Here is a 12,941-nt window from a genome sequence, read left to right on the forward strand (position 1 = left end):
CACCACCACACCTGGCTAATTTTTATATTTTTAGTAGAGACGGGTTTTCACCGTATTGGCCAGGCTGATCTCAAACTGCTGACCTCAGGTGATCCACCTGCCTTGGCTTCCCAAAGTGCTGGGATTACAGGTGTGAGCCACCTCGTCTGGTCCTTTGTAGCTTTTAAAAGCATAATTAGCCAGGCATGGTGGCTCACGCCTGTAATCTCAGCACTTTGAGAAGCCAAGGCAGGTGGATCACGAGGTCAGAGTTCAAGACCAGCCTGGCCAAGATGGTGAAACCCCATCTCTACTAAAAATACAAAAAAAAAAGTTAGCCAGGCGTGGTGGTGGGTGCCTGTGAGCCGAGATCCTGCCACTGAATTGCAGCCTGGGTGACACAGCAAGACTCCATCTCACAAAAAAAAAAAAAGAAAAAAGCAGAATTAGAAGAGAATTCTATGGCACTATTCCAAGTGAAAAGGTCTGCCTTATATTCTAAATTTTTTTTTTTTATTGCCTTGCTTATTCTTTTGAGTTTCATGGACCTTTTTCTGCACTTTGATTCAAACCAGATTGATGTATTACAGCATATTTGAGTCTGTGATCATTGATTTGTTAAAGTTTAGTTTGTATCATTTTCAAAATTAATGTATAATATAGTTTAGAGCAGCAGTCCCCAACCTTTTTGCACCCACCAGTGATCAGTTTCATGGAAAACAATTTGTCCATGGGTGGGCAGGAGAGGTAAGGATGGTTTAGGGATTAAACTGTTCCACCTCAGATCATCAGGTATAAGATTCTCATGAGGAGCACACAACCTGGAAGCCTCGCATCCGCAGATCACAATAGGGTTCCTGCACCTGTGAGCTTCTAATGCCACCACTGATCTGAGAGGAGGTGGAGCTCAGGTGGTAATGCTCACTCACTTGTCACTTACCTCCTGGTGTGCAACCCAATTCCTAACAGGCCACAGACTGCTATCAGTCAGTGGCCTGGGGATTCGGGACCCCTGGTTTAAGAAATCAAGCAATTCAATAAGGCTTATTAAGGAAAACAGCATTGCCCTGGTTAAAATAATATAAATAATGACTACTGATCTAACCAAAACTGAACGGTATTGAAAAATGTGGCGAGAGGAATAATTTGTATGTGACTACAGGAAATATTCATATTTATTTATTTTCTTTTTCTTTTCTTTCTTTCTTTTTTTTTCTTATGCGGGAGGAGAGGAAAGGAGGCGCAAGGGGTCGGGCGGAGGAGGGCTGCAAAGAAAGAAAGAGAAAGAGAAAGGGGGAGAGAGAACAGGAGTCTTGCTCCTGTTGCTCCAGAGGCATTCTCCAGGCTGGAATGCAATCTAAAAATAGGAATTGAAAACCTCTTTTATGCCAATAATGGTACTTAACAGCTGAGACAGGAAGGAATAAGGGAAGAAAATAGCAAACAAACGGCCAACCAATATTTCATTTAAATCTGTGAAATGCTGTGCAAATGCTGAAGAGTGATTTACTTCCAATTATGTCATCACTTTCAAAATAGGTGTAATATGATACTGAAAAAAATGTATGTTCTGTGGACCTGGGGTGAAGAATTCTACAAATATTCACTGAGTTTACTTGTTCCAGGTCTGAGTTCAAATCATAAATGTCCCTGTTAATTTTCTACCTTGTTGATCCGTCAAATATTAACAATGTAGTGTCAAAGTCTCCAGCTATTATTGTGCTGGAGTCCAAGTCTCTTTATAAGTCATTAAGAAGTTGTCTTATGTATCTGGGTGCTCCTGTATTGGGTGCATATATATTTATGATCATTGACTCCTGTTGTTACATTGATCCTTTTACCATTATGTAGTATCCTTCTTTGTTTCTTTTACTCTTTGTTACTATTAAAGTCTATTTTGTCAGAGACAAAAGTTACAACTCCAGGTTTTTTTGTTTTTTGTTTTTTTTTTCTCTCCATTTGCTTGGTGAGTCTTCCTCCAACCTTTTGTTTTGAGTCTTTGTGTGTCCTTGCTTATGAGAGGGATCTGGATACATTGTGCCAATGGGTTTTGACTTTTTATTCAATTTGCGTGTCTGTGTCTTTGGGGCATTTAATCCATTTAAATTTAGGATTAATATTGATATTTGTGAGTTTAATATTATCATTTAATGCTAGCTGGCTATTTTGCACATTAGTTGATATAGAATCTTTATTATGAAGATACTCTTTACCTTTTGGTAAGTTTTTGGGATGACTGATACTGGTTGTTCCTTTTTGTGTGTAGTGCTTCTTTCAGAAGCTCGTGTAAAGCAGGCCCGGTAGTGATGAAATCTCTGAGTGCTTGCTTGTTCACGAAAAATTTTATTTTTCCTTCATTTATGAAGCTTAGTTTGGCTGGATATGAGATTCTGGGTTGAAAAATTCTTTTCTTTGAGGATATTGAATATTGACCCCCACTCTCTTCTAGTTTGTAGAGTTTCTGCTGAGAGATCTGCTGTGAGTCTGATAGGCTTCCCTTTATGGGTAACCTGACCTTTCTCTCTGGTTGCCCTTAGAATTTTCTCCTTTATTTCAACCCTGGTGAATCTAACGATTATGTGTCTTGGGGTTGCTCTTCTTGAGGAATATCTTTGTGGTGTTCTCTGGATTACCTGGAGTTGAGTATTGTCCTGCCTTACTAGGTTAGGAAAGTTTTCCTGAATAATATCCTGAAAAACATTTTCCAGCTTGGATTCATTCTCTTCATGACATTCAGGTACACCTATCAAACGTAAATTAGGTCTTTTCACATGGTCCCATATTTCTTGGAGACTTTGTTCATTCCTTTTACTTTTTCTTCTCTAGTCTTGTCTTCTAGTTTCATTTCATTAAGTTGGTCTTCGACCTCTGATATCCTTTCTTCTGCTTGATCAATTCAAGTGTTAAAACCTGTGCATACTTCGCAGAGTTCTCATATTGTATTCTTCAGTTCCATTAATTCACTTACATTCCTCTCTAAATTGTCTATTCTCATTAGGATTTCGTTAAACCTTTTTTCAAGGTTCTTAGTTTCTTTACATTGGGCTAGAACATGTTATTTTAACTCACAGAAGTTTCTTATGATCCACCTTCTGAAGCCTAATTCTGTTATTGGAACACACTCATTCTCCATCAGGCCTTGTTCCCTTGTTGATGAGGAACTGTGATCCCCTGTAGAAGGAGAGGCATTCTGATTTTGAGTATTCTCAGCCTTTTTAAGCTGGTTTCTTCCCATCATTGTAAATTTATTCACCTGTAATCTTTGTAATTACCGACTTTCAAATTAGGTCTCTGAGTGATGTCCAACTTGTTGATTCTCAGCGCTGAAATCTGAGCAACCCACTGCACCAGCAGTGTTAAGATTCTTGGTGCTTTTCTGCCAAGGAATCTCTGGTCTGGCTTCCTTCTTGAGTCCCTTTTGCAATCAGCTGAATGGGCGACTCTGCCTTCCCGGAGCTCCAAACATCGACCAAAAGGGGACCCAGACCTGTTTACTCTGCACTGAGAACCGCCGCGCCAGGGCGCCAGCTGCAAGAGTTGTGCTGGTGACCTGTGGGGGTCCTCTGCTGGGAATCTCCTGGTTCATGAGCAACAAAAATTTGAAAGTGTGGCATCCTCTCGTTCTCTGCGCTTTCACTGGGAGCTACAATCCTGAGCTGCTAGTAATCAGCCATCTTGGATCTCTCCCCCATATTTATTTATTTTCTTATCTTTAGGATTATTTATTGACTTCCTACCATAGATGATGAAGATTTAACTTTTTCATGTGCCTTTCCAACTCCCACCATCCCCCATTCACATCTGTTTTCTCTCTGAGTTTTTTTTGTTTGTTTTTCTGAGAACAGGGTCTTGCTCTGTAGCCCAGGCTGGAATGCAGTGTCGCAGTCATGACTCACTGCAATTTTGACTTCCAGGCTCAAGCCATCCTCCCGCCTTAGCTTCCCGAGTAGCTGGGACCACAGGCATGCACCACCATGCCCAGACCCTCCACATCTTTTTGATATATCAATTTTGGCTAGTTCAGTTAGTCATTGTTTATATTATTTTAACCAGGGCAGTGCCATTTATAGCTTATTTTGTCTTGTATATATTTTCCTTGGGGTTAATAATTGTGTTTTTTTATTTGTGTAGTTTCTATATACTTAACCACTAATTTATTTTTGAACTCTAGCAGTCTTCATTATTTTCAGCCCTTTTTTCTCCATTTCAGAGACGTCTAGTTTTTTATCATCTCTTCTCTCCGATAATATTAATGTCTTCCTCTTACTGTATCTCTCCTCTGCTTCCCGACCATGCACGTACAAACATTTTATAGACTTGGCAATGCCCAAAGTTCATCTTTTGACCTCCGTATCCCTCTCCCAGCTCTTACCCTCTATTTTTGCTTCCTTTTTTCTCAGATATCTTAAAAGTCTTGCCTATATATACTGTTAGCCATTTCCTGAAGATCACCAACAAACTTCCTGTTGTCAGATCACTTTTATATCCTCATTTTGCTTCAGCTCTCAGTCTCATGCAACACAGCTGACTTCTTCCACTTTTCTTTTGGGCTTTCTGTTACTCTCTTACCTTTCTGGATAATTATTCCTGTACTGGCTCTTTCTCTTTGCTCAACTTCTAAATTCTGGCATTCCCTAGGGCTCAGGACTTTAGTCTCCTTTCTTTCTCTAGAAGATTGCATCCATTCTTCCAGCTTTAAATGTAACTCATATGCTGAAAGACCTTAAATGTTATCTCTAGCTGAAACCTATTCTGTGTGCCAGCCTCATAAAATTCTTTTTTTTTTTTTTTTTTTTGAGACGGAGTTTCGCTCTTGTTACCCAGGCTGGAGTGCAATGGCGTGATCCCGGTTCACCGCAACCTCCGCCTCCTGGGTTCAGGCAATTCTCCTGCCTCAGCCTCCTGAGTAGCTGGGATTACAGGCATGTGCCACCATGCCCAGCTAATTTTTTTTTTTTTGTATTTTTAGTAGAGACGGGGTTTCACCGTGTTGACCAGGATGGTCTCGATCTCCTGACCTCGTGATCCACCCGCCTCAGCCTCCCAAAGTGCTGGGATTACAGGCTTGAGCCACCGCTTTTTTTTTTTTTTAATTAAAGAAAAGGATGGACTTGAATCTGTATTTACAGGACACTGTGAGGTACAGAAATTAAAACCCATTTAGAGGACAAGCTCCATACACTATATACAGTTGGAACTGTTCAAGTATAATTTCTGTGTAAAAAGTGCTACGGTAACAAGCCACATTTACAAAGAGTTTTTTTGTTTTTTTGTTTTTGTTTCTGTTTTTTTGAGAGGGAATCTCACTCTTGTTGCCCAGCCTGGAGTAGTGCAGTGGCATAGTCTCTGCTCACTGCAACTTCCGTTTCCCAGATTCAAGCGATTCTCCTGCCTCAGCCTCCTGAGTAGCTGGGATTACAGGCATGTGCCACCACACCCAACTCATTTTTGTTTTTGTTTTTGTTTTTGAGAGAGACTCTCATGTTGTCAGCCTTGCTGGAATGCAGTGGTGCAGTCTCGGGCAACCTCCGCCTCCTGTGTTCAAGCGATTTTCATGCCTCAGCCAGGCATCACCATGCCCAGCTAACTTTTGTATTTTTGGTGGAGGCGAGGCTTCACCATGTTAGCCAGGGTGGTCTCAAACTTCAGACCTCAAGTGATCCGGCCGCCTTGGCCTTTCAAAGTGCTAGGATTGCAGGTGCGAGCCACTGTGCCTGGCTGACTTTGAATCTTAAAGTGCACACTTGTTATCCATGACCTACAAGACTGCTTGATTTGGAATTTGTACCCTTCTAGTCTCACCTGAGATCACTTTTTTCTTTCCAGTTTCTGGAACATGCCAAGCTCCTCCCATGCCCAGTGAAGCCATATGCTAATTCCTTAGTTTGAAATGTTCCTCCCCTTGTCTTCTCATTGTTAGGTTCTTCTTGTCTTTAGGTCTTAGCTTCAATATTACCTGGCCAGGAGGCCTTCTTTGACTTACCTAATTGGGACCTCACCATTATTTTCTTTAAGTGAACTCTTATCACTGTTTAAAATTATGAACTTGTTTAACTCTTCAGTTTTATTTATTTTTTTGCTTACCTCCTCCAATAGATTTATTGTTTACCTCTTCCAATAGAGTTTCATCATACCTGTTTTACTTTCAGAAGAGGTTAGTGCCTGCCACAGTGCCTGGCCTAAGGGAGTAGTGATTTAATAACTTTGTTGAGTAAATGAATGAAGATTTTTGTTGACACTATAAACTTTGTTATGTGTAAAACATAACTCAGTTATTCTTCCCAGCTTCCCTACTGTTTGGTTTTTGCTTTTGCATCTTCTTTAGTTTTGAAAATGGTTCTCTCATTTCCTCATGCAACTAGATTTGAAATCTGGGACTCATTTTTGCTTTATTTTGATTAACTGCCCCATATAGGCAGTTAATTTCCAAGACTGTTGACTGTTTATTCAGTTTTTGTTCCTGAAATCTGCCTTGTCTTCCAGTAGCCTCTTTTATTCTACAGTCTTTTTTAATTTGATACACATTTTCACTTTTACGCAAAGTACTGCTCAGATCATATAATTCTGTTGCTTAGAAACCTACAATGATGCTTCACTGTCTACAGAGATAAATTCAAAACTTTGCAGTTTGAGATTTAGACACTTGATAGGCTGGCCCTAACCTACCTTTTGCATTTCAGTTTCAAGCTGCCTTTTATGTTAACTTTTGTTAAAAGTTAAAGTTTTAACCCCAGCAAACTGATCTGCGTTCCTTTAAGCTGTTTTATATTTTTCCTCTAAACTTTTTCTCATGTAATTCTTCCTGACCGTAGTAGCCCTCTTCTCTTCTAATATTTCAAGGAAATATTATTCTTGGCCAGGCGTGGTGGTTCACGCCTGTAATCTAAGCACTTTGGAGGCCAAGGCGTGTGGATCACCTGAGGTCGGGAGTTCAAGACCAGCCTGACCAAACATGGTGAAACCCCATCTTTAAAAAAAAAAAAAAAGGGAAATATTACTCTTTATTACATATAAATGTACATGTTTGCATGTGTATACATATGTAAACTTACACAGTTTATTGTTTTTCAATATCTAACTTGCGTCCCATTTTTTGTGACATCTTCCTAGACCACTTTGGTCTAGAGCAGTGTTACTCAAACTTCTATTCTTTTTTCTTTTTATTTATTTTTTTGAGACAGGGTCTTACTCTGTCTCAAAAATATTTTTATTTTTTATTTTATTATTTTTTTTAGACCGTGTCTTGCTCTGTTGCCTAGTCTGGAGTGCAGTGGCATAATCTTGGCTCCCTGCAGCCTCCACCTCCCAGGTTCAAGCGATTCTGCTGCCCTAGCCTCCCCAGTAGCTGGCATTACAGGCATGCACCACCAGGCCCAGCTGATTTTTATATTTTTAGTAGAGACAGGGTTTCACCATGTTGACCAGAGTGGTCTTGAACTCCTGACTTTGTGATCCGCGTTCCTTGACCTCCCAAAGTACTGGGATTACAGGCATGAGCCACTGCGCCCTGCCTGTTTGTTTACTGTATTTCTGGGAGATGTGGATTCAAGTTGCCCTGAATATATGCCCCCAAGAGCTTACAGTTCCCATTGGCAGTAATCATGTGTTGCTTTAGTACATTTCCTATACTGTTGTCCTAAAATATATTTTGTTACTGAATTTCTTAACCTCTTTATCTAGACTGTCAGCTGGGTGTAGGAGCATTTCTATATACTTACTCAGCAGTGAAAACACTGGATTGGGAAAAGTGGTTTCTGTAGCCTGGCTCATCTGTTGCACTATAGGTAATGCTGTTCTACAGAGTTCTCGCAAATGACGAAAAATGGACTCTCTTGTTTCTTACAAAATCTTGTTTAGGCCTTGCCCCTTAAAAGGACACAGTGTTTATTGGTTAACTGTTAATTTGGATTTTTTTCATAGCTGAACAGTATTGATAAGCTACATTAAATCATTAGCATATGGTTCAATGAACATAGCTGTGTTTTCATTTGGGTATATTGATTTTCCATATTTAAACTTTCATTCCTACTACCACAGGCAGTGCAGTGGCATCTGTAGCTGTCGATCCCAGTGGTCGTCTCTTAGCCACAGGTCAAGAAGATTCTAGCTGCATGTTGTATGACATAAGAGGAGGAAGAATGGTACAAAGTTATCACCCTCATTCCAGTGATGTTCGATCAGTTCGATTCTCCCCTGGAGCTCACTACTTGCTAACAGGCTCTTATGATATGAAAATAAAGGTGACAGACCTACAAGGTGATTGAGATTGACTTCTCCATTTCCTATTCTATTTGGGACCTTTGTTTTTCTGTTAATGTGGTGTGGTCGATTAAATAATATTTTCAATTATTTTATAATATTGAGCAGATGACTAAGACTGTATTAAGATATGTAATAGCAAATTATTAAATAAGCAGTGAATAGTCTTATTGTTAGGGTTAGGTTTAGGGTTAGGTTTTGGTTTTGGTTTTGTTTTTATAGAGTCAGAGTCTCACTGTGTTGCCCAAGCTGGTCTCAAAATCCTGGGCTCAAGTGATCGACGCCGCCCCTTCCCCTCCCAAAGTGCTGAGATTACAGGCGTGAGCTACCATGCCCGAGCTATTTTTGTTTTTGAAACAGAGTCTTGCTCTGTCACCCAGGCTAGAGTGCAGTGGTGTGATCTTAGCTCACTGTGGCCTTTAGCTCCCCTGCTCAAGTGATCCTCCAGCCTCAGCCCTGCAAGTAGCTAGGACTACACGTACATGCCACCATACCTGGCTAATTTTTGTATCTTTTGTAGAGACAAAGTTTTGCCATGTTGCCCAGGCTGGTCTCAAACTTCTGAGCTCAAGTGTTCTGCCTGCATTGGCCTTCCAGAGTGCTGGATTACAGGCATGTAATCCATCACACCCAGCCTTATTGTTAGTTTTTGATTTTTTTTTTTTTTTTTTGAGGCAGGGTCTCACTCTTTCACCCAGGCTAGAGTGCAGTGGCACAGTCACAGCTCACTACACCCTTGACCTCCTGGATTCTAGTGATCCCACTGCCTCACCCTCTGAGTAGCTGGAACTACATCTGTGCACCACTGTGGATGGCAAATTAAAAAAATTTTTTTTGTAAAGATGGGATCTTGCCATGTTACCAAGTGATCCTCTCACCTCTCCTTAAGATATTTTTTTTAAATCAACATATATTATAGTGACTCATTCTAAAATAAATGATGGATTTATGTACTCTTATTAGCTTCTACATTTAAAAAGTCATTGGCATACAATCTTTGTAATTAGGTCTTAGTGTCTAGTTTTATTTTTATTTATTTATTCATTTTTTTGAGACGGAGTTTCACTCTTGTTAACCCAAGCTGGAGTGCAGTGGCGCGATCTCGGCTCACCGCAACCTCCGCCTCCTGGGTTCAAGCAATTCTCCTGCCTCAGCCTCCTGAGTAGCTGGGATTACAGGCACGTGCCACCATGCCCAGCTAATTTTTTGTATTTTCAGTAGAGACGGGGTTTCACCATGTTGACCAGGATGGTCTCGATCTCTTGACCTCGTGATCCACCCGCCTTGGCCTCCCAAAGTTCTGGGATTACAGGCTTGAGCCACTGCGCCTGGCCTAGTTTTATTTTTAAACATTCATCAAACAAATATTTATTGTGTATCAGCTAGGGACAGACAGATGAATAAGGCAGTTATTTCCCTCCTTGATAGAGCTTATATTTTAGAGGTCAATAAAAAGTAAACCAATATACAATGTAATTTTAGTTATTAGTGCTGTCTAAAAAATTAGCATGGTAGGGAGATAGTGACTGGGGTGAATGGGGGAAGGCTATTTTATTTATATATTTTGAGACGGAGTCTCGTTCTGTCGCCCAGGCTGGAGTGCAGTGGCACCTCTTTGTTCACTGCAGGGGGTGGGCTATTTTAGGTGAGATAACTGAATAGGTCTCTCCAAGGAAATGCCATTTGCACAGGACCAGAATGTTAAGTAGGAACAAGCCAGGCTGGGACCCTAGGAGAAGAGCATAACAAGTATAAGGATGCTGAAGTAGGAACCAACTTAGCACGTTCATGACACTGCAAGAAGCCAGTGTGGCCGGAACTTAGTGAACTAAGAGAGAGAGAGAGACCAAAGAATAAATGAGGCAGGGTTTTATAGCCTTTTTTTTTTTTAAAGGGCTTTATTTTTAATAGCACTTATAGGTTAACAGCAAAATTGAGAGAAAGATACAGGGATTTCCCATATACTCCCAAATCACACATGCATAGCCTGCTTCCCCCATTGTCAGCATCCCCTGCATGCTGGTACATTCATTACAGTTGGTGGGCTGTAAACATTTTAAAAAGTATAATGTGAAGCCTTTGGAAGATTTTTTTTTTTTTTTGAGACAGAGTTTTGCTCTTGTTACCCAGGCTGGAGTGCAATGGCGCGATCTCGGCTCACCGCAACCTCCACCTCCTGGGTTCAGGCAATTCTCCTGCCTCAGCCTCCTGAGTAGCTGGGATTACAGGCACGTGCCACCATGCCCAGCTAATTTTTTGTGTTTTAGTAGAGACGGGGTTTCACCATGTTGATCAGGATGGTCTCGATCTCTTGACCTTGTGATCCACCCGCCTCGGCCTCCCAAAGTGCTGGGATTACAGGCTTGAGCCACCGCGCCCGGCACCTTTGGAAGATTTTAAATGGGAGTGTTAGGACTGAACGCTGAGTTATGTTTTTAGATAATTTGGCATTCTGTGGGGAAAGTAGATTGTAAGCAGGGCAAGAGTAGCGATATAAATGTCAATAAGGAGGCTGCTGGAATAGTTCAGGTGAGATGATGGTGGCTCGGACTATGGTGGTAGAGGTGAAGGTAGTAAGAAGTGATTAATTTGAGATATATTTTGTTAGGAGTAGATTTGGGGAATAAGGGGAAAAGGAATCAGTGATGATTCCCAGGTTTTTGTCATGAGCAACCAGATGGTGCCGTTGAGATAAGGGAGACAGGTGAGGGGAGGAACAGGTTTAGGCAAGAAAACCAAGAGTTTGGTTTTAGACAAGTTAAATTAGGATGACTATCTGGCAGTCATGTGAGATGTTGAATGATTATTTGGATACCAGTCTGGAGCTTAGGTGAGAAGTCAAGATTGGAGATAAAATACATATGAATTATAAATATATAAATGACCATGTTGCTAGATGAAATTCTGCAGGAAGTTAGGTACAGAGAGAACAGAAGAAATCTGAGGGTTGACTCCTGGTATTCACCAAGCTTTAAGTCAAGAAGAGAAGGGAAACTAGCAAAAGATAGAATGGCACTGAAATCGGGGAGAAACCATGTTGAGAGAATTTCAAAGAGAGAGGCAGCTTTCGAAGAGAGGTATATAATTGGTAACATATACCCATGCAGATGTTACTGCATGGGTATATGTTACCAAATCCTAATAATATAATTAGGTAGTTGGTAATTTATCCATGTATAAACCTTTCAATGTATTATATTAATGTAGTTGAGGATTTTTTATACTGTAATGTCTTAAAAATCACAGGAGGTCTATAAAATCTATACATATATTTTGCATTGTAAATCAACATCTCTTTTCTTTTTTAATTTAGGGGATCTTACTAAGCAGCTTCCTATCATGGTGGTGGGGGAGCACAAGGACAAAGTGATTCAGTGCAGATGGCACACCCAGGATCTTTCCTTCCTGTCTTCCTCTGCAGATAGAACTGTCACCCTCTGGACTTACAATGGGTAGAGCACACCCCATGTCAGTCTATGCAGTGAAAGCACAGAGACTTAAGACTACTGAGTTTGAAAATTACAAACCTGAAGAACGTAGACTGTCCAGGAAAGTGGTTTAGCACAAAGAGGCCCCTTTTTACCATGTATCCCACTGATAGGACGTGTTGGGTGGTGTTATTCTGCAGTGCTTTCAGTCTTCCATGTGAGCTCGTGCTGCTGTGACCTGCTGTATGTAGTCTTGTTGCCAAAGTCTGCAGAAGAGCTCTTCCGTTGTTGGTGTGCACTCCAAGTCAAGGTGGACAGTGTGTTTACAGTTTAGTATTAAATGCATTCCTTGGTCTTTGCCTAAATAACAGTTTTATATGCACATTGAAATGGAATTATACTTCAACTATATTATTAAATGTAATGCAACCAAGTTCCTCCCAGATTAAACTTCCCAGGTGTTCATAAATTACTTTTGCTCTTCTCACAATCCCATATTGTATTGTCACTTGTCTTCTAGAGGTCAGAATTCTATAACATGTCACTCAAAAGTTAATGGTTAATTTCACTTAAGGATCATTATGAAGTTTAAACATGAATGAAAAACTGCTTCTTAGTTCACTACGTGGTATAGGCCCTTACTTTTTTCTTAAACCCAGGGATATGATTATTTTGTCACATAATTTTGTTTCAGGCTAAAAGGTAAATGTGTTTCCTTCAAAAACTTGTTAACTTCAGTTTTTTGAATGCAGCAAGATACCTCCCTTCCCGACTGTACTGTAGAAGCAGAGCCGCAGCAGTTATGTGATGCAACACTTGATGGTACAGTAAATTTACTGGTTAGCATTTTTCCTCTTAAAAATTAAAATCCTTGCCATAGACCATAGCATGGCTTGAAATGCTATGTCTGCATGATAATTTAAAATGGAAAATTTTAACTTTGCACTCCAAAAGCTTATTTGGATTTTTTTTCTTGCACTGTTTTATGTAATGCAGAATAATGATTTTATTTCTATAGCTTTGTAGATTCTAACATTTATGTATCTTTATTTTCATATTGTACAGTAATTTTACTTTAAATTATTTAAATAGGCTATTTATTTATAATGCAGTTTTATTGGTTCTCATTATTGAACTGTCTGTGCACTGTATGTAGCAAGCATTTTTCATCTGTTGTATCCAAGTGGAAAGGGTATTAGAAGTGTAACTGTGCTATTATTTCAATAAAGACTTCTTGACACCTAAAACTCTTTCTGTTCCTCAGAGTCTTTGGCT

General features: G+C 40.1%; 1 protein-coding gene across 5 annotated transcripts in view; it reads left to right on the forward strand.

The window, feature by feature from the left end:
* WDR47 (WD repeat domain 47) overlaps positions 1-12,941 on the forward strand; it is a 73,842-nt gene extending 60,901 nt beyond the window's left edge. For all 5 annotated transcript variants that reach the window (XM_074381306.1, XM_074381308.1, XM_003933391.4 and 2 more), the window contains exons 14-15: positions 8,017-8,235; positions 11,552-12,941. In XM_074381306.1, the coding sequence (XP_074237407.1) occupies positions 8,017-8,235; positions 11,552-11,694 (362 nt within the window). In that variant the 3' untranslated portion in view covers positions 11,695-12,941. The remainder of the gene's footprint in view (positions 1-8,016; positions 8,236-11,551) is intronic.

Source organism: Saimiri boliviensis, chromosome 11, assembly GCF_048565385.1.
Source record: "Saimiri boliviensis isolate mSaiBol1 chromosome 11, mSaiBol1.pri, whole genome shotgun sequence".
NCBI classification, from domain to species: Eukaryota; Metazoa; Chordata; class Mammalia; order Primates; family Cebidae; genus Saimiri; species Saimiri boliviensis.